We start from the raw sequence: 18,912 nt of genomic DNA, 5'->3' as shown, positions 1-18,912 counted from the left end.
ATGTACAAGATTGGAGCCTTGGTGGACGCCATACAAAACTGGTGAGGAGTCAGAATGATGATTACTACATCAGACATACTGCTTCCTGTTAGAGAGATACGAGGTAAACCAATTGTAGGGTAGGCCCCTAACGCCATAATGTTCAAGCTTTGACAGGAAGCTGGTATGGTCGACAGTATCAAAGGCTTTAGAGAGGTCCAGGAATATATTAACAGTGAATTGGCTGTCATCAAAGGGGTTCAAGGTGTCATTAGTAAAGGATAGCAGAGCACTCTCAGTTGACCTTCTAGCTCTAAATCCAAACTGAGAGTCTGTAAGGATGTTATTGATACTGCAGAAGAATTTCGTCTACTACACACATTTTGTCAAACATCGTAGTTTGTCAGGCGTTCTGTCTCCACACTCATCAATAAAGTTTTCAAAAGTTATACGCCAATGCTTGTATACCTTCTCAGCAGCTGGGGAATTTGGATCAACATCAAGCTTGTCGGGGCACAGTATACGTTCCATGTTGCTAGTAGAATATGAGTTGAATAAATTGTCGTATGATATCAAACACCTTCAGTAATCACGGCTTTATTCAACTCATAAATCCATATACATCTGCAACAGAACAAAACCCAAATAGAACAAGAGAATATTTAAAGTAAAGGTAAACACAAACATAATTTATTCCATAATATGACACTGTATTTACTTAAAAATAAAAGATTAATGGTTTACTTAAATTCAGAAACTTAAGAGTTTTCCCTTTAGGTTACCTGGAAGAGAGGTACTCTTTGAGGGACAGGAACACCATCGTCACCAAGGTTCATACCGTGGCGCAACTGCAGAGATACCCAACCCTCCCCTCCATCTTTATTATCAGGAACCCCGCCAGGTAAGTCCTGCCTCCCTTACAGAAACAGGTGTAGGGATGGTCAATGTTTCCCTTACAGCCACACAGATAGGTGGATTAGTGATGAACAATCCTCTCTTTACAGTCATATAGACAACACTAAATAATTAGCAGTGGATAAGTGTAGTCTAAACAAGCACCCGCACCAGTAGTTACGTTACGAAAAAACAACAACCTTCTACCGAAAACAATGATGCAAAAACCTCTCTATAAATTAAAACATCATAATATAACCGAAACACCAAAAAAAAAAATTAAATAACCCTAGAAATTATGAAGAAAAAATAGAGAAAAAAATAGAAATTCTACAGGAGGAGCAAAATGGACGCACGATCATTTAATGCAAGACAGAATCATTAGGATGTTGTTTAGTGTTTTAGCTCAAGTTAACTAGTTTAGTGCATTTAACATCTTGATTTACGAGGAATATTCACAATATAAAACTTTGAGCCTCACGCCACTGTGTCACCTGGAACACCCCCCATTAAAAACCCGTATATTTGTCTTTTTCTTTGATATGCTCGGCCACAGATTTTGAGATAGACCTGAAATTTGGTATGTTTCTGCAAGTAGCCCCAAAAATGCCCACAAACATTCAAAGTAGGGGAAGGTCTGCCCTCTGTGCCAGACCACAGATTTTAATTAATACAGCTAGGTAAAAAAAAAATTTATGATTATTTTTTTTTTTTTTTTGCAATTTGCACTTAATTTTACCGTTATAGTTTTAGGGGAGTAGCTGCTGCACCCAACTTGACTTCATTAAAAATAAACACGGCAACGCCTGGTACCCCATTTGGTATATTATAATACTAGGGTGTGTCATACGGAGGCGAAGATTTATTTTGAGTTTGAAAAATCGGCCCATGGTATTAATGATGTAGTTCTATGTGCAGAATCATGTGATGTCTTCAGATTTGAAAAGTTTTCATTTTTTGCTAGGTAAATTTTAACTTGAAATCTTATGAAAATTCAGTATTCCCACCCTTTTACCAACACCACTAAATAGCTTATTTAAAGTAAAGTAAATATATCAGGTTAATTTATTAGGATGAAAATTATCCAGAATAGTGAAACGAATGATCTTGACACATTTATTAAATTTAATATTCCTTTAGAAAACAAAATCATCAAATACAAAAACCGGTTTTACTACTACGACCCGGTGTTGCTGCACCATAGAGAACATGTCTTTCTTGCTTCTGTTTCTACTCATGCCCCTGCTGACCACCTGAGCTCGGATGTAGCCTTCCTCCTCTCCTGGCTGTACTGCGTGACTGCTGGCCTGCTCACTTGCCACACGCTCTATACTCTGGGTGTGGGGGCCAGGCAGGGACATGCATGGGGTTGTCCGGAAAGCTCTGACTTGAACATTGGTGAGGCTGCAGGTAAGAGGGGGCTCACTGCCAGCCTGGATGTTATCCAGATCTATGAGATCAGTGAGGGTCTTGGCACCTAGATTGACTTCCGGGAGTCTTCCTGACCCTGAAGGAATCGTCACCAACTGATTCGTCATGCCCAGATCCTCTCATAAGTCTCATATCCAAGATCTTTTTGACTGCCACTCTTCTCTCCTCCTCATCCTTACTGCAGAGCATTGTCTGCAGAACTGCCTCGGGATGAGCATACCAGGAAGATCTCCTCACAGTCTGCTCCACAATCTGAACAACCTTCCTTGGCTGACTCCTCAGGAGCTCAAGCTGGAAAGAACATGCCTCGGACCTTCGGAGAACGATGACTTGACCTTGGTGTTGAACCAATTTGGCAAGTAGACACTCACGATGAATTGGACAAAAGTCTCAGGTTGTGAAGCTGGTTCCCTTTCAGTTTATGATGAGCGACCCAAATTCTGCAGAACCTGAGAGCCGTTGTGAGCCACCTAGAATGTGAGACTGGACCTATCTGCAGGTAAGCAAGTCTATCAGGCATGACCCCAGGTTTTGATGGCACTGCAAATCATGTAACCATAGTACTGGTCAGTACTCAGGTCGTCAATGACAGTATGTGCAAGCTCAACGAGTGGAGGGCCAACTGTGATTTTTCAAAGCTCGGATTTATTTCTAACTCAGTGGCAGAGTCAGCATCTTGCCAAGAGGACCAGACCATCTGTTGTTTGAAAGAGTCTTGCCATCCAGCTCCTGGATCAGATGTCTGAGTGGCAACTCGTTGGTGTGGAGGTCACAAACAATCCAGACCAGCTTCCTCCCAATCTTCCGCTCTATCCACTGTATGACCCCCCCTTGCCACCCTGTGTTCGTGTTGGTGCTGTCCCCTCCAATGGCCTGCAGGGTCTGGTCTACGTTCCTCTCTCTGAGCCAGTTCACAATGTTATCTGCCACTATCTCAGCTGGTTTCCTGATGTCATCTTTCTCTGGAGTGAAATGCCACAAATACTTCCCTCCTGGTTCACTGCAGCAGGAGTAGTGTTCCTCCTTCACCATGGCAGGGAACAACTTGTCAGAATCTCCAACTTTCATGAACACTTTAGTGTCATCCCTTCTCCCCTCAAAGAACAAACAATTGATTCCATTTTCTCTTATCCCCTTATCAAACTCCTCTTCTAGGTTACCGTCAATCCAGGCAGCTGTTGCTATCTCTGCAGTTTCTCTGAGACCAGTGTGGTGTCGCATGCTGGCCAGAGCTATGCTCGGGATATTTTTCCTATTTCGAATCTTATGCCTGGAAGGTTTGGGATCATTATTTTCTGGGTTAGGGACAAAGTCACCATTCTCCTGGTCAGCACTCGGATCAGCCATGGGGAAGTCATTAAACTCTGAATCAACTTGACTCCAATCATCGGCCTTTTTTACCTCACCCTGGGCCTTCTCAAGTCTCTTTTCCTCGGCAACTCTTCTCCTCTTCTGTCTCTCTGTGGCAGCCTCCTGTCTCTTGGACTCCGGAATATCTTGGCTAGAAATCATGAGAGCCCCTATACTGCCAGTCTTCTCTCTCTGTGCTTTGACAAATGCCAGTTCGATCACAGGAATCTTCAGTTCACGCTTGCAAATACAGGTAGATGTGGGTCTCGGATTTACAGTCACGATCGCATCCAAACTCAGGACAGAGAACAATTGGGCACTTGCAAGTAATTATGTCAAATAACTGGTCCAGTTGCTTGGCAAAGCTGTCCTTAACTGCAAGTTTTCCTCTCCCAAGAGAGATATCTCTTGCCTTTTTTAGCAGTCTCTTACTAATCTTCTTCTGACTTGTTGTTATGACTGGAGGCTTGATCTGAGCGTTAGCCAGAGTGTACTGTGCCAAGACAGCTTTGGTCATATCACTGGCAATGTCTTTGTTTGTGTAAGTTCTTTGGTTCTTTTCACTGATTTGCCTGATTAAAACACCGTATCTCAAAGCATCTCTCAATGTAGGCAACTCCGACTTCAGGAGCTCTCTCCCAGACCCAAGATAGTGACTGAGATGGCTGGATTTTTGGTTCCTCGTCCTGACACAAGCAGCCATCGCAAATATTATCAACTTATAAATGCATCAGAATCTGAAACAGAAAAAATATTGATAGTTGGGTTGTTAAAGAATGAAGTCAGAAAGCAATGTTCACTATTTAATTGTAATGCACTAATGCAGCTGTACGTTAGATTTTCGATAAATTTCACGCTAAAATTTACCTAGCAAAAGGTTGCAAAATATTGAAACTGAAATTATTTTCTGTTTATATATACTAAAATCTACCAAAAAAGTGATGGGCCATTAGTTTTAGCTGATCTTCCCGCCTATGACACACCCTATTATAATACATATAATACATATATACCCACTTAGAACGTTGTTCTTTCCCTGTGGTATCTACTCTCACCTCCTGGTTATCTCTCTTTTGGTCTCGCACCTCTGAAGGTTCCCACCTTTATAACATTCCCTTTTAACTTCTTATATCGTATCTCTATTTCCCGTTTCACTAACTTTCGCCACCTTCCCAAAGATGGAGACTTCCCCAGTTTGCACCCCCCTAGCAGGAACCGGCTTGTCGTAGTGGAGGGGCTTGAGGTCCCGATGATCTGGTACCCCGAGACCCTTGACAGGGTGATGGTTCACCCTCCCCTGGCCCAATTCACAATGGGCCAGGGAGTAAAGCTCCCCCATTGTGTTATGTAATTTAAGTACAGTATGACAATTATGCCATAATATCCAATTTATAAAAGGAAAAGTACAGGTTATAGTACAACCAACATTGACTTAAAATTAACAACTTCATTTAATAAATAAAAACTGACATATTTGATGGAAGCTGTATGTCATTTTTTCCCTAATTTTCATATCGAGAATAATCCGGTAGAGGAGGAAATCCTCTTTTAACCAGCAGCTGCCTGATCACCTCGACGGCCTCCTCGATCTTTTTCAGCTCGTGGGGACCGTAAGGGTTATACTTTTTCTGACCACCCTTCATCTTCCCAGAGAGGTGGCGAGCCAGACATGCCAGGCGTTCCTCGTCGGGTCGTAGCCGCAGGAACTCTACCATGCGGCGGACCTCCTTCATGGGGTCATTTCTCAGCTTCTCGTAGTATACTGGCAACAGTCGCGTGCGGTTCTGCTGCAGTACATAACAGTTAATTTTCAGCCAATTTTTTATCTGCTGTTGGACGTAACTTCGAAATTCTGGAACGAAAAAATATTCATATTAATAAAAAATATCTGATCATCAAAAATCTTACTTAATAAACCCATGAAGGACAGGGGCATTGAGGAAGATAGACACTAAAGAGTATTATACTCTGATCTTTGTCGTGTTGTGTACATAGTTTACTTAAAGTATTCCAAGTGATTCAGTTCTCAAAAGTTCACTGTCTCCGCTGTGCGTCGACGTGAATATCTGTACGGGTAAATTAGGTTTGATGTTGAGTGATATAATTCAGACCAGTTATCACACGACACAAATGATCACAGGACTCGCACACTATTATGAGTCACCACAACCACATGACTCAGTGTTATGAGTTACTACAACCACATGACTGACACACTATTATGAGTCACTATAACGACATGACTAACACACTAATGGGAGTCACTACAACCACATGACGCGCATACCTTTATGAGTCACTACAACCACATGACTCACAAACTCTTGAGTCACTACATCCATATAACTCATACTATTATGATCACTACAACCACATGACTCACACACTATTAGGACACACTATAACTACGTGACTCACACACTTTTAGGAGTCACTACAACCACATGACTCACACACTATTATGAGTCACCACAACCACATGACACACACTTGAGTTACTACAACCGTATAACTCACATACTATTATGAGTCACTAAAACCACATGACTCACACACAATTATGAGTCACTACAACCACATGACTCAGTGTTATGAGTCACTGCAACCGATCGACTCACACACACACACACTGTTATGAGTTATTACAACCACATTACTCACACACTATTATGAGTCACCACATCCACATGACTCACACACTTATGAGTCACTTTAACTACATGACTCACATCCTATTCTGAGTCACCATATCATGACTCACACACTTATGAGTCACTTTAACAACATGACTCGCATACTATTATGAGTCACTACAGCCACATGGATCACACACTGTTATGAGTCACTACAGCCACATGACTCATACACTATTATGAGTCACTACAACCTCATGACTCACACACTAATAGGGGTCACTACAACCACATGACTCACACAATATTGAGTCACTACAAACACATGATTCACGCCCACTAACATAGCTACCACAACCCCATAAACACCAGAAGGTACAGTAAGCACCAGTTGTGTTGTAGGCTGAGCTGGGCAAGACGGCGACGTGTTTCTTGGTCCTGTTCTGTATGTTCTTGAAAGCCCAGAAGGACACGATCACCCTGTAAAGGATTAGATTGTCTTTCATGATGACACGGTTTAAAGTTTATGGAGGAAATACCGAACTCTTAAATCAATGAGAAAAAATATAATAATAAGATAAAGCAAGAACGTTAACCATAAATTCCTCTCGTGAACAAATAAAGTTGTGATCCAGATAAAATTTTAAATAATTAATGTAATAAAGTTACTAAACTCAGATTAAATCACTCGTGATGGGTAGTTAAACATAGAGTAATTTTCTTATAACTATGCATAATATAAATATTTATAAACAAATAAACACACCAAAAAGTTATGTAAAAGGTTAAAGTAAAAATCACTGATATAAGGGAGAAAAGCACGTAACATTAACTCACTGGCCAAGAAGATTGCGTCGTGTCCTTGGATAAATAATCACTGGATAAGTTCACAGAACGGACACACAATAGTTACACTAAGCCAATATCTAAGGCTGACACGTCCCTAGACCTAAGAGAATAAGTACGCAGGTACGAGACTTAACATATTAGCAAGGCCGTGATGAGACAAGCTGCGCTGGAAATAACAACCACAGATTGACAAGTTAGGAGACAGCTGGGGGTGTGGAGCCGAGAAATTCTGGAGAATTTTTACGCTTCTGAACTGTGCAAGGTAATACACTTTTTAACATCATATTGGGCGTGGCTTGTGGTAGCGTCAGCTAGTGTCTTGGAAACAATTCAATGTAGGGTAGGCGCAGTGTAGCGCCTCTCTGTCGCGTCAGTCACTTCAAAGATTTCTATACTGGTAAACAGCTTGTGAGGGATGCATTACAATATTCATGTACCAAATCTATCTCTGTCTATGTACATCCATCCATCCACACATACATACATACTGTACAGCAATAGAGTTGTCCTTCGGAAATCGGAGTCTTATGATGAACAGTGAAACCACCATTTGACGAAATGTCTTGTTTATCCCATTACAGTTACGGAGCAGTCTGTCGCCATCAGGAGACAAGATACAAAACGAAGTTTCTGAATTACTAAATGACCTCTAGCCTCAGTTACAGATTAGAATCATATTTAGGCCCAATTGCACTATTGGCAATTTCTTTAGGTTCAAAGATGTTATTCTTCAGGACTTACAGGCATCTGTGGTCTATAAATATTGCTACAATGTAGTGTATATTAGCAAATCCAAACACCAATTAAAGATACGATAATCTTTGAACATAAAGGCATGTCATTTAGAACAAACTGGCACCTAAGTAATCCATCGCACAGCGCCATCCATGCGCATGAGCATGACGCTGATCACCCCAAACTCCTTGACTCATCTTTGATCTCCACTTGTCATCACCTGCTCCAACCCACAGAACTCCTGATAGTAAAGACTATCTAAAGAACCCTCCTTAGTAAGCAACGAGACTTACTTAGACATTCTGTGTTTCTAAGGTAAGTTTCCTTTAGTATTAATAGTTCGTTTTCACAAAGTTCTTGTCATATATGGTTTATATTACTGGTTTATTAATATCATACACTTTAGTCTTTACGTTCAGTTAATTTCATATATATTGAACAAATTAGTTCCTACGCCGTATGTTTTTTTTTAGTTTGCATGATGATACATACAGGTATATATGTATTATAATATACCAAATGGGGTACCAGGCGTTGCCGTGTATATTTTTAATGAAGTCAAGTTGGGTGCAGCTGCTACTCCCCTAAAACTATATCGGTAAAATTAAGTGCAAATTGCAAACAAAAAAATAATCATAAAAAATTTGACCTACCTGTATTAATTAAAATCTGTGGTCTGGCACAGAGGGCAGACCTTCCCCTACTTTGAATGTTTGTGGGCATTTTTGGGGTTACTTGCAGAAACATACCAAATTTCAGGTCTATCTCAAAATCTGTGGCCGAGCATATCAAAGAAAAAGACAAATATACGGGTTTTTAATGGGGGGTGTTCCAGGTGACACAGTGGAGTGAGGCTCAAAGTTTTATATTGTGAATATTCCTCGTAAATCAAGATGTTAAATGCACTAAACTAGTTAACTTGAGCTAAAACACTAAACAACATCCTAATGATTCTGTCTTGTATTAAATGATCGTGCGTCCATGTTACTTCTCCTGTAGAATTTCTATTTTTTTCTCTATTTTTTCTTCATAATTTCTAGGGTTATTTACTTGTTTTTTTTTTGTGTTTCGGTTATATTATGATGTTTTAATTTATAGAGAGGTTTTTGCATCATTGTTTTCGGTAGAAGGTTGTTGTTTTTTCGTAACGTAACTACTGGTGCGGGTGCTTGTTTAGACTACACTTATCCACTGCTAATTATTTAGTGTTGTCTATGTGACTGTAAAGAGAGGATTGTTCATCACTAATCCACCTATCTGTATGGCTGTAAGGGAAACATTGACCATCCCTACACCTGTTTCTGTAAGGGAGGCAGGACTTACCTGGCGGGGTTCCTGATAATAAAGATGGAGGGGAGGGTTGGGTATCTCTGCAGTTGCGCCACGGTATGAACCTTGGTGACGATGGTGTTCCTGTCCCTCAAAGAGTACCTCTCTCCCAGGTAACCTAAAGGGAAAATTCTTAAGTTTCTGAATTTAAGTAAACCATTAATCTTTTATTTTTAAGTAAATATAGCGACCGTTATGTTCACTAAGAATTTTTTACATTTTACAAATAGATAACAGAGTTCATTTGGTTCTTACGGCCAGATAATAATTAAACTTATAATAGTAACATATCATATCCCCACTACGTCTAACATACCACGTACATCAAACTTTATCAACAGATCTCAGTCACAGAAAGATGGCTCGTGATTCGGATTCTCATCAGATTTCTATAAATTTCTCGATTTTGAGACAATTTACCTGCTTTGATGAGAGAGATCTCCTTAAACTCAGGGACAGAGCTTGTGAAGACGCCAGTGGCTGCCTCCAGCAGGTAACGGGTCCAGCTGTTGCCTGAGCGTGGGTAGGAGTGAAGGAGCGTCCCTTCAAAATCTTTGGCAAACCTCACCCTCATCCTCATAGTGGAGACAAACAGAAGCACTTTGTGTTACTAACTCTGTCTCTAGTGTTGTGCCATTATTGTGTTACTATAGTTGGATGTGATATTACTATTAGTACCTTATTACAACTAGCATTTAATCAGTGTCATACAGTATTACCACTTGTGTTGCTGTTGTACAGTACATTATCACTGGTGTTGTACCAGTGTCGTGTTACTCTGGATGCTGTACAAATTTTGTCTTACTACTGATCTTTTAGTCAGAGTCATGTTGCTACTGATGGCTTACTATTCTTTGTTGCCCCTAGTCTTGTAAAGGTGTTGTGTTGCTGCTCCTGTTGTGCGAGTGCTGCCTTAATTACAGTTTTGAACCAGTATTCTTGTCTGCTAGAGCTGTACCAGTGGTGTGCTAATTTTGGTGTTGCACCAGTGTTTTGTCACTATTGTAATGTACTAGCGCTGTGTACCTGTGGTGTTGTAATAGTTAACTTATTATTGGTGCTTTACCAGTACAATGATATCACGATTATTGTCATTGGTGTTGTACCGGTGTTATATCACTCATGATGATGGCAGAGACTATGGTAATATTCTTGTGGTGGTGGATGGTGGTGGTGGTGGTGGTGTGTGAGAGTACAACAAAATTAGAGTTTTCTCCTGTTAATGTAAACCAAATAATTTCTTTTAATATGATGGACACCGAACACTACTGCATACACGCATGTGTATTATACAGCCTTTGACTCACTTGGAACACTTGGGGTCGTCGGGCCACAGCTGCACTGCCTGGGCTGCCTCGCCGTAGTTCAGCTTCAGCGTCCTGTACTTCGTTTTTGAGAGACGAGCTGAGAGACCAGGGTCAAAAAATTCATTTTCAAGAGTTAAGAATTTTAATTGTGTTTCAGTGTCATTATTTCTCAGTTATAATCTGCTACATGGGTAAAGTAATTTGAGGCTTATATGATAATAATTGTTATGTGTAAAGATTCAAGTCTTTCAGCTTTCTTATGATTTTGTTGTTTTTCGTTCATCATATTCAAATATACACCAGAAAACACTTTGTAAAATTATAGTTTCATTGACAGATATATGTAGGTGAGCTATCATTACGCAATTTCATTTGATATTAAAGATATTGCATAAAGTACAAGGGTAAGAACTTCCGGTGTGTGAGAATTTTTGGAAGTTGGAAGGAACATGGTTGGAAAGAGTAAACATTTGTAAGGGAGGGAACTCCTTCATGAGTTAAGAAATATACCTGCCCGGTGCCTTGTAAATACTACTGAGAGGTGATGTATTTTCTTTTTTATCTTCGCCAGATCTGATGGTCAGAAAACAGAGAATAATCTATAGTATTGTCAATAAAAACGGCATATGTGCGATAAACAAATTCAGTTGACATAATGATAACTTCTATTATAGTTTTGGCCAACATCAAAACCTGGACAGCAACGGCGTTTGTTTCAAATATTGTTTTTTTCTTCGTCACAATGGGGACTGAAAAGAGTTTCAATGTTCCGAATACTGAGTTGTTACTTACCCTGTGTAAGGGCCGCGAGCTTCTCCTGGCTCTGAGACAGTTCTCCAGACTCAAAGTGTTGGTTTTGGGCCTCGTCTGAATTATGGTCTTCAGCTTCAGTACCATGCTGGACCTTAGGTTCTCCTGGCTTCTGAGATTCCATTGATTTACTGAATTGCTTAGGACTGAAGTCCTCATCAAAGACTCGAGGCCTGATCAAAGGTTCACTTATGAACAGGTGTGATAGCCACAGGTTCCAACCGGAAGACACAATGTCGAGAACGTATATGTAGAGGAAGGCGACGAGGATGACCACCACCAATATTCTCTTGGTTAACACCATCTTGCCCAGGTGTCAGTGAGCAATATTTGGCACATACAAGAAAAGAATTCTGTAAAAATACGATAACTGTAATTATGAAATGAATAGAAATAAAATTCATATTAATATGAAATAAAATAAAAACTCGCTAAAGGTCATGGTTACTGAAAGATCAAAAATCAATTTTTTCGCAATATCTCTGGAACAAAAAGCACCATAGAAGAATGGAAATCGTTGTATTAAGTTGTTCGATAAAAGTCACTCGGAAAGTATCATTTACATTTTTTCTTTATGCCGTTACGCTTCTCCAGAAAATGTCGCCAAGAGATGACGAGTTTTCGACAAATATAGCATGGATATCATAAAACATATTTACATGTATCACAAATAAAATTTGCTACAAGTAATAACAGTAGAGACACCTTGGAGTGCCACGTAAAAAAATGACTTTGATTGGTAGAAAAAATCAAGGTTACAATGACCAAAAATTTGACAAATATTTTAATCATCATATCAGAAAATGGTGAGTAGAAATTCTTCAAATATTGCAATGAGACTCCTTGAAGGGTCTTTCGTCGGTTCATGAAGTAGAAACGTCGGCGAACAGTTAAATGACGTTACGAGTGTGGGATATCCCGTTCCCACTAATGGGATGTTAAGTACGAGCCTTACTAATTGCTCCAGTAAAGTGCGCTCCCTGTACAAGATACTGTTGGACAAGGTAGAAGATTATTTTTTCCCTAAATGTTTTACATATATTGAAATCCTCAGATGTGTCACCCATGATATTTGTTTACTCTGCATGAATCCTTAATAATCTTCATTTCATCCTAAAATAATAGAAAGTTCGTTTTAGAGACATATTTCTATCTTGAGGTCTTAATTTTCTTGTATTTTTAATTGTCTCATGTTAATGAGTCCCTTTGATACGTCGTTCCTAAGACGCTCGACCTTCCTTGAAACATCATCACTTCTTCAGATATTATACCACATTATAAACTTATCTCTAAGTTTGCATACAGGATCGCTCCAGCCCCCTTCCTATCCTCGCATTATTAAGTGACCGTGAGATGAGAGTTGTTCCCCCGAGCTAACAGGGCAGGGCAATTTTAGTCGATTGTCCTGTGCATGTGTGGGTTGGCGAACACCTCAGCCAAAACCTCCCTCTTCGTCGACTTCAAGGGTGCTTTTGATAAAGTCAATAGTGAAGTGATCCTTGAGGGCCTCATTCACATTGATGTGAAGGGCAAACTCCTCACGTGGATTGCTGACAACCTCTCCCGTCGACAGGCCCGTGTCCGGTTTCAGGGCCACTACTCTACGATCAGGGACCTTGATCTTGGCACGCCTCAGGGAGGTGTACTCAGCCCTACACTCTTTAATGTACTCATGAACTCCAGCTGCCGCCTCAACGACATCTTTGCTGAGCGCGCCCTTGACGGTCACATCATAAGCTACGCTGATGATATCCTCCTCCAAATTACTACAGTGCAACATGAACAACCTATACTCACCACGTTCGCCCGGACCTGTCAAACACTCGGGCTAGTCATCTCACACACTAAAACCAAGTCCATCTCACACTTCCGGCGTCAGACACCGCTGACTCTGCAAGGACAAGACATCGATCAAGTACGCACCTACAGGTACCTTGGTCTACCCGTGCGAGCCACTACCAGCGCCACCACCCCCGCTGTCGCCGCCCACGTCATCTCCCAGTGCCGCCAACGAACGAGGCCCCTCCAGTCCCTTACCCACGGCCTCAAAGGAGCCTCTGTCAGGGTCCTACGTCTCATGTACATTGCTATAGTCAGAGCTGTCATAGATTATGCCTCTCCTGTCCTTGTAGTTGCCTCCCAACGGGAAAAACAAAGCATAGAGAAAATCCAAAACAGAACGCTGAGACTCGTCCTCGGCTGCCCTATGACCACCAGAATAGAAGTCATGCAGCGCGAATTAATCCTGCTTCCTGTCTGCGATCGAATTACTGCTCTCAATCCCATCCTTGGTGTTAAACTCCTTCGCAGTGAGAAACCGACTCCCCTGTCTCGCTCACTGAACTCATATCTTGACTCCCTCCTGCGCCGGCCTGCCCCCATTGCCTCTCCCTCCCTCTCTCAACACTGGCCCGTCCACACTACTGCTGACATCCTGCGTTATCACCTTTACACCCCCTTGACCTCTCTCCCTCCCGAGTACACTCATCCGCCTCTACCGCCGTAGACCTCCCCGAGTGTTGATGTTGTCGTCCACACCTTCCCTGGTCGTAAATCCACCCAACTGCGGTATATGCTCAGACTTAACTGCTTTGAGCAGATTGATGATGTCGCCTCTTCTCTTACGACCTCCCTCCCTCCTATCCTCGTCTACTGTGATGGGTCTGTCACCACGCTGGGCTGCGCTGGGGCAGCTGTGTGGATTCCTGAGCGCCAGGCCCGCAAGAAAATCAGGGTCCACGACTGGGCTTCCTCCAATGACACTGAAAGCATAGCCATCCTCGCGGGCATTCATGAGGGGGCGACCTATGCTCGCTCTGAACGCCGGAACCTCCTTATAATCAGTGACAGCACTTCTGCGCTAGAGAGGCTCAAATTACCCTCCCCCTCCTCCCCTGCCGCCCAACACACCCTAGCCGTCGTTGCCGGGCTAGAACAAACCGATGACATCCGTGTCAAGTTTATTTGGATCCCGTCACATATAGGAATAACTGCCTGTGACACTGTTGATCGGCTTGCCAAAAAAGCTACACAAGAAGGAGATATTAAAGCCACCCTAGCCCTCTCCCTGAATCATCTTAAATCTCCCATACACGCCACATAAAGAGGAGCATTCGACGTAAAATGGACACACCTGAAACAATGGGGTAGCGTCACACTATGCCACTATGACGCTGTAACCGGTGACTCCAACCGCCACTACAAATAGTATCAATCTCTGACTCGATCTCAACAGATTATGCACATGAGACTGTGCCTAGGGTACAGGTACACTCGGAAACCATAATCTCTATCCCACCTGGGTCGGTACTGGAGGTTAGAACAGTGTCCTTTCTGGACCGGGGCCCACTCTAACTATAACGAGGCAACACACGCACGAACACACAGTCATAGTACGGCTGTATAGATGACATTATGTATAAATATTGTATATGGCATTTTATACTCTGCATTATCTTCATTATAAATGAACACGAAGAAAAAATACCATAGGTTGTAGTTACGAAAGTATGAATGGAAATAAACACTTCCAAACCACCCAGTAACTCCACACAATGTTTACAGCGCTTGTGTGTGTGCCAGACCACGATGCTTCCCTTCATTCGCATAAGTATATGAAAAATCGTGTTTAATTTAACTACATATTTCAAAAACCTTAAATTACAAGTGGATCAGTCACTCCTCATTTGACACACTTATAGTGTAATACTTTGACCATCCCACCTGGGCACATGGAGGCCCACGGTAAATCTCACGGGGCAACATACACACGAACACACAAGTTATGATATGAACCCTTCCAGGCTTCACTATCATTATCATGTTATGTTCATCGTGCTCTGTATCTTGGTAACTAGTCATAGTATCAATACATGACAGTGTTATTAGTATAATATTGTAATATCAAGTGTATGGTTCGCTCAAAGCCACCCCAGGTCAGACAACGCGTCACACATAGTTACACTGTGTGTGTGTGTGTGTGTGTGTTCTGTAACATTAAGCTTCATCCTTAGTAGGTAAGATGTTTCATAAAGAGGTTTCTCCCATTCGTCATTGTGAGCACCGTCCCAGAGCACATTGTTTCCATCAAAACCATGGTTCATCCTTATTTCCCTTCTTCCGTGTAACTATATCCATATGGCTAAGTGCTTGCTTTTCATTTCTTTATTTACCAAAATAATGTGGATCAGTTACTCGTTATTTAACACATACATGCACTTAGAGCATCAAGATTGTTTTGTAGGCATGACTATTGGTTAATTGAAACCCCAAAAATATTTTTCACATTTATTATGCATAAACATTGTAAACATATCTATGTGATTATTGTAGTATATAACATATATTTAATGTCTGGACAGATTCCCAAGAGTTATGCATATTAATGCATAGATTTTGTAAGCATATTTATGCGAAGTGACGTAAAACCACATAGTAAAATACTTGGACAAATTCCCGAGAGTTAGGAAACGAAGTCTATGTGGCCCCAACGAGGTTACACCAGAGAGCTAACTCCCCCGCCACCCCCTACAAGGCACCGTCGTGGGCGGAGATTTAATTCTTGACCACTGGTTAATACCGTGTCCAACCTCCATCTGCTGCTATAACTTCATGCAATCTGGTGGGCATGGAATCTACCAGATTGCTGCAGATGTTCGGCCTCCTCCTTATTCCCTCCCACACATTATGTGCGTGTCTCCTCACTGCCTCACTCGTTTTCTCCTCAACATCCCATTCAACAGCCATATGCGCCCATAGATTTTCTATTGGATTACAATCGGCTCCTTTAGGGGGCCAGTCCAATAGAATAATCTGCGGGTGCGCCTCAAACTAACGCTTGACTGCCTGAACTGTATGTATTGGACTGCGGTCTTGCACCATACATCTAGGCTGTGGGTCTGGGATGGCATATGAGTTGCTGGGAGGATGGTTAGCAGTCCTGTTGAACTGGCAGGTAGACAAAATAGAAAACTCACAGCCAAACTGCAAGAAAACCCATGGACAATGAGACATTAGTAAAATATACTAGGTCATTTTAGCGCGTGCACACACATTATATACAGACCTATTGGTCCTTGCGAGGCTGTTTGGTTATGCTATGCTAACTAGTTTGCTAGGGTGAGGGAAAGTATATATATATATATATATATATATATATATATATATATATATATATACATATATATACAGTATATATATATATATATATATATATATATATATATATATATATATATATATATATATATATATATATATATATATGCAAGAAAGGAAGTGGGCTCTCACCTTCCTCTACTGTATATATATTTGCATTGTTATGTATTTCTCCTTAGTCTGTACTCACCCCTGAAGATGTGAATTACACGAAAGCGCTTGGGAACTTCGTGTTTTCTTTTTCCTTGTGGTTATCAGCATATATATATATATATATATATATATATATATATATATATATATATATATATATATATATATATATATATATATATATATATATATATATATATCAACCCGACTCTCACACCCTCCTCACTACATCCTCACTTGCCCTATGACCTCCTCCTACAGGTCCCCAGCCGTTACCAACACCTCTTCCCTCCCTGACCAGATATCCCTCCTCCTAGTCACAGGCCTGGCACTTGACATTATTAGGGACCTGCCACGCTTTGCTATAAACAGATGAAATGTACCGGGAATTCCCCCCCCCCCCACACACTCATCATTCTGTCACTTTATGTAACTTTCTGACAAAACCACCGACCCTTCAGGCTTCCACGCCCTTAATGCACGAGTCATAAAGGCAAGCATGAACTTAGCATGCTTCCCAGTTGGGCACTGTAAACGCTTCTGCGCTTCACCTTGCACAGGATGTAAGGGGGTGCCCAATAAACTAGCCCTCTCCGGGGCAATCTGATTTTTTTCAAATATTTGGAGAACATATGTCAATTGCTGACGATTCTATTATTAATGAGTACCCCAAAAATATAAAACAATGTTTTATTTTCCGATAAGTTGAAGTTGTGGTATAGTCCTGTAGGTGGAGTTAGTTTACTCTCATCATAATTGTATATCGGTGTGTCTCCTCCGTCCCTACTTAATTTCGTCAGTATTATGCTCACGTCATACTGCATCTCTTATGATGAATGTGTATACTTGTCTCCAGGATTTTTCAGGTTTTTATATCAATTCTCTTCCGTAACTGAAAATTAAAAAAAAATGACTGGCTACAGCAAAACCTTGGGTACATGAGACCCCATTTTCGGTGATTTATAGGTCGATACGTCACCTGGGCAAACTGGCACGGAACTAATGAGTAACGACACTGACGCCAGGTATAACGTCTAAAACAGAGAAGGAGGGAGAGCTATTTTTAGACTGGGTGAATCAATGCGGTCGCAGCATTGTTAAAACTAGAGTTATTTCCCGTTCATTACATAAGCTTTTCTATCCCGTAATATTGTCGGGCCTAACCATGTTTTGTTGCTGTACAACAGTCTAGGACAATGCTCAGGAGTCTCCCAGCTGTGGTCGTCTTAATTATGTGATCCAGAAGTGAATGGGTACCTATTTTATAGTTTCAGTACTGGTGGCGATTGAGTGCGGTGCCGCCACACTGCCTCCTTGTATTCCTTAAAAAAAAAAAGTACAGTCTGCACCGAGTTGTGTCCAAACTGCACTTAACGGGTTGTCATGCTCACGAGATTCAATTTGCTATTGTACTATTCACTGACTTGTGAAGACAATGTAGCTCTGAATTTTATGTTGAAATCTGAGAACCTGTTTTTATTAACAATGTGCATTATGTGTGTCAAGACAATAACTCGCTCTAGTTGACGGAGTAAACTGTACCAACACGCGGCCAGTATAGGGTCTGAAATTTCCAATATTCACTATTAATCATACCCCTCGTCAGTGTTTAGTGCTAGCTACGGTAAAGTCTCGCTGTAGTTTTACTATTATTTGAGCAGCCAACAGTGTGTCACAATACTGTATTTACCTTTGCAACTCACCAGAGAAGATCTGACGCTGTTCTTTCCTGTCGGTAAAATATGTTTGAGGAACACTTACCAGTATTGACCATTACTATTGACCAAGTTCTCCTCACTGTCACTACCTGATATGATAGATAGAAGGGCCAGGTTTACTATATGGATGGGAAGTGCGTGTGTGGCACGGAGTCGACACAGTTGTGAACTATCTGCCTCAAGTTACATCCGCCGTATACTGTGTCAATTGCTCCTGGGTCAACACCCCCCATTGATAGTATATATATCAAAGCAACAAATTTCATTGCCATACCTATGTAATTACTATTTTAGAGTAAATTTATTGCGTACAGATGAACAGCTTGAAGGCACTCCGCAAGTACTTAACACGTACGTACAGTTACAACAAAAGTTTCAAAACAAATTTATTGGTGTCTGATAACTCAACAAGATCACCAGCAACACCTGTTCGAGAGGTGCAAGTGTTCACACGAAGTGAAGGTCTTTCTGATTAACGATGTCGCTATGTTACCAATCATAGTTTCAAGACATCCATCTGTTAACATACAGTACAGTACAGAAATAAAAGAAAAATTACTTTCAGAA

The 18,912-nt window shown here is 41.1% G+C and overlaps 1 protein-coding gene across 1 annotated transcript; it reads right to left on the bottom strand.

Moving 5' to 3' along the window:
• Positions 1–4,675: 4,675 nt before the first annotated feature.
• LOC121862620 (WSCD family member GA21586-like) lies at positions 4,676–18,501 on the bottom strand. Its single transcript, XM_042360936.1, has 7 exons — positions 18,435–18,501; positions 11,300–11,670; positions 10,508–10,604; positions 9,621–9,775; positions 9,195–9,318; positions 6,676–6,767; positions 4,676–5,506 (listed from the first exon to the last, which is right to left on the bottom strand). Exons 2-7 carry the CDS (start codon positions 11,619–11,621, stop codon positions 5,157–5,159), a joined length of 1,140 nt encoding a protein of 379 aa, XP_042216870.1. The 5' UTR covers positions 11,622–11,670; positions 18,435–18,501; the 3' UTR covers positions 4,676–5,156.
• Between the last annotated feature and the right edge of the window lie 411 nt (positions 18,502–18,912).

Source organism: Homarus americanus, unplaced genomic scaffold (assembly GCF_018991925.1).
Source record: "Homarus americanus isolate GMGI-L3 unplaced genomic scaffold, GMGI_Hamer_2.0 scaffold31037, whole genome shotgun sequence".
NCBI lineage: Eukaryota > Metazoa > Arthropoda > Malacostraca > Decapoda > Nephropidae > Homarus > Homarus americanus.
This window is presented reverse-complemented; position numbering and strand designations above follow the sequence as displayed.

Bases quoted from the DNA above. Each gene is read 5' to 3' on its own strand.
- LOC121862620 (XM_042360936.1), bottom strand. From the start codon at position 11,621: ATGGTGTTAACCAAGAGAATATTGGTGGTGGTCATCCTCGTCGCCTTC. The intron at 10,605-11,299 runs GTAAGTAACAAC...CTGGTCTCTCAG, and splicing joins GCTCGCGGCCCTTACACAGG to CTCGTCTCTCAAAAACGAAG. The intron at 5,507-6,675 runs GTGCTTACTGTA...TTTTCGTTCCAG, and splicing joins CTCAGCCTACAACACAACTG to AATTTCGAAGTTACGTCCAA.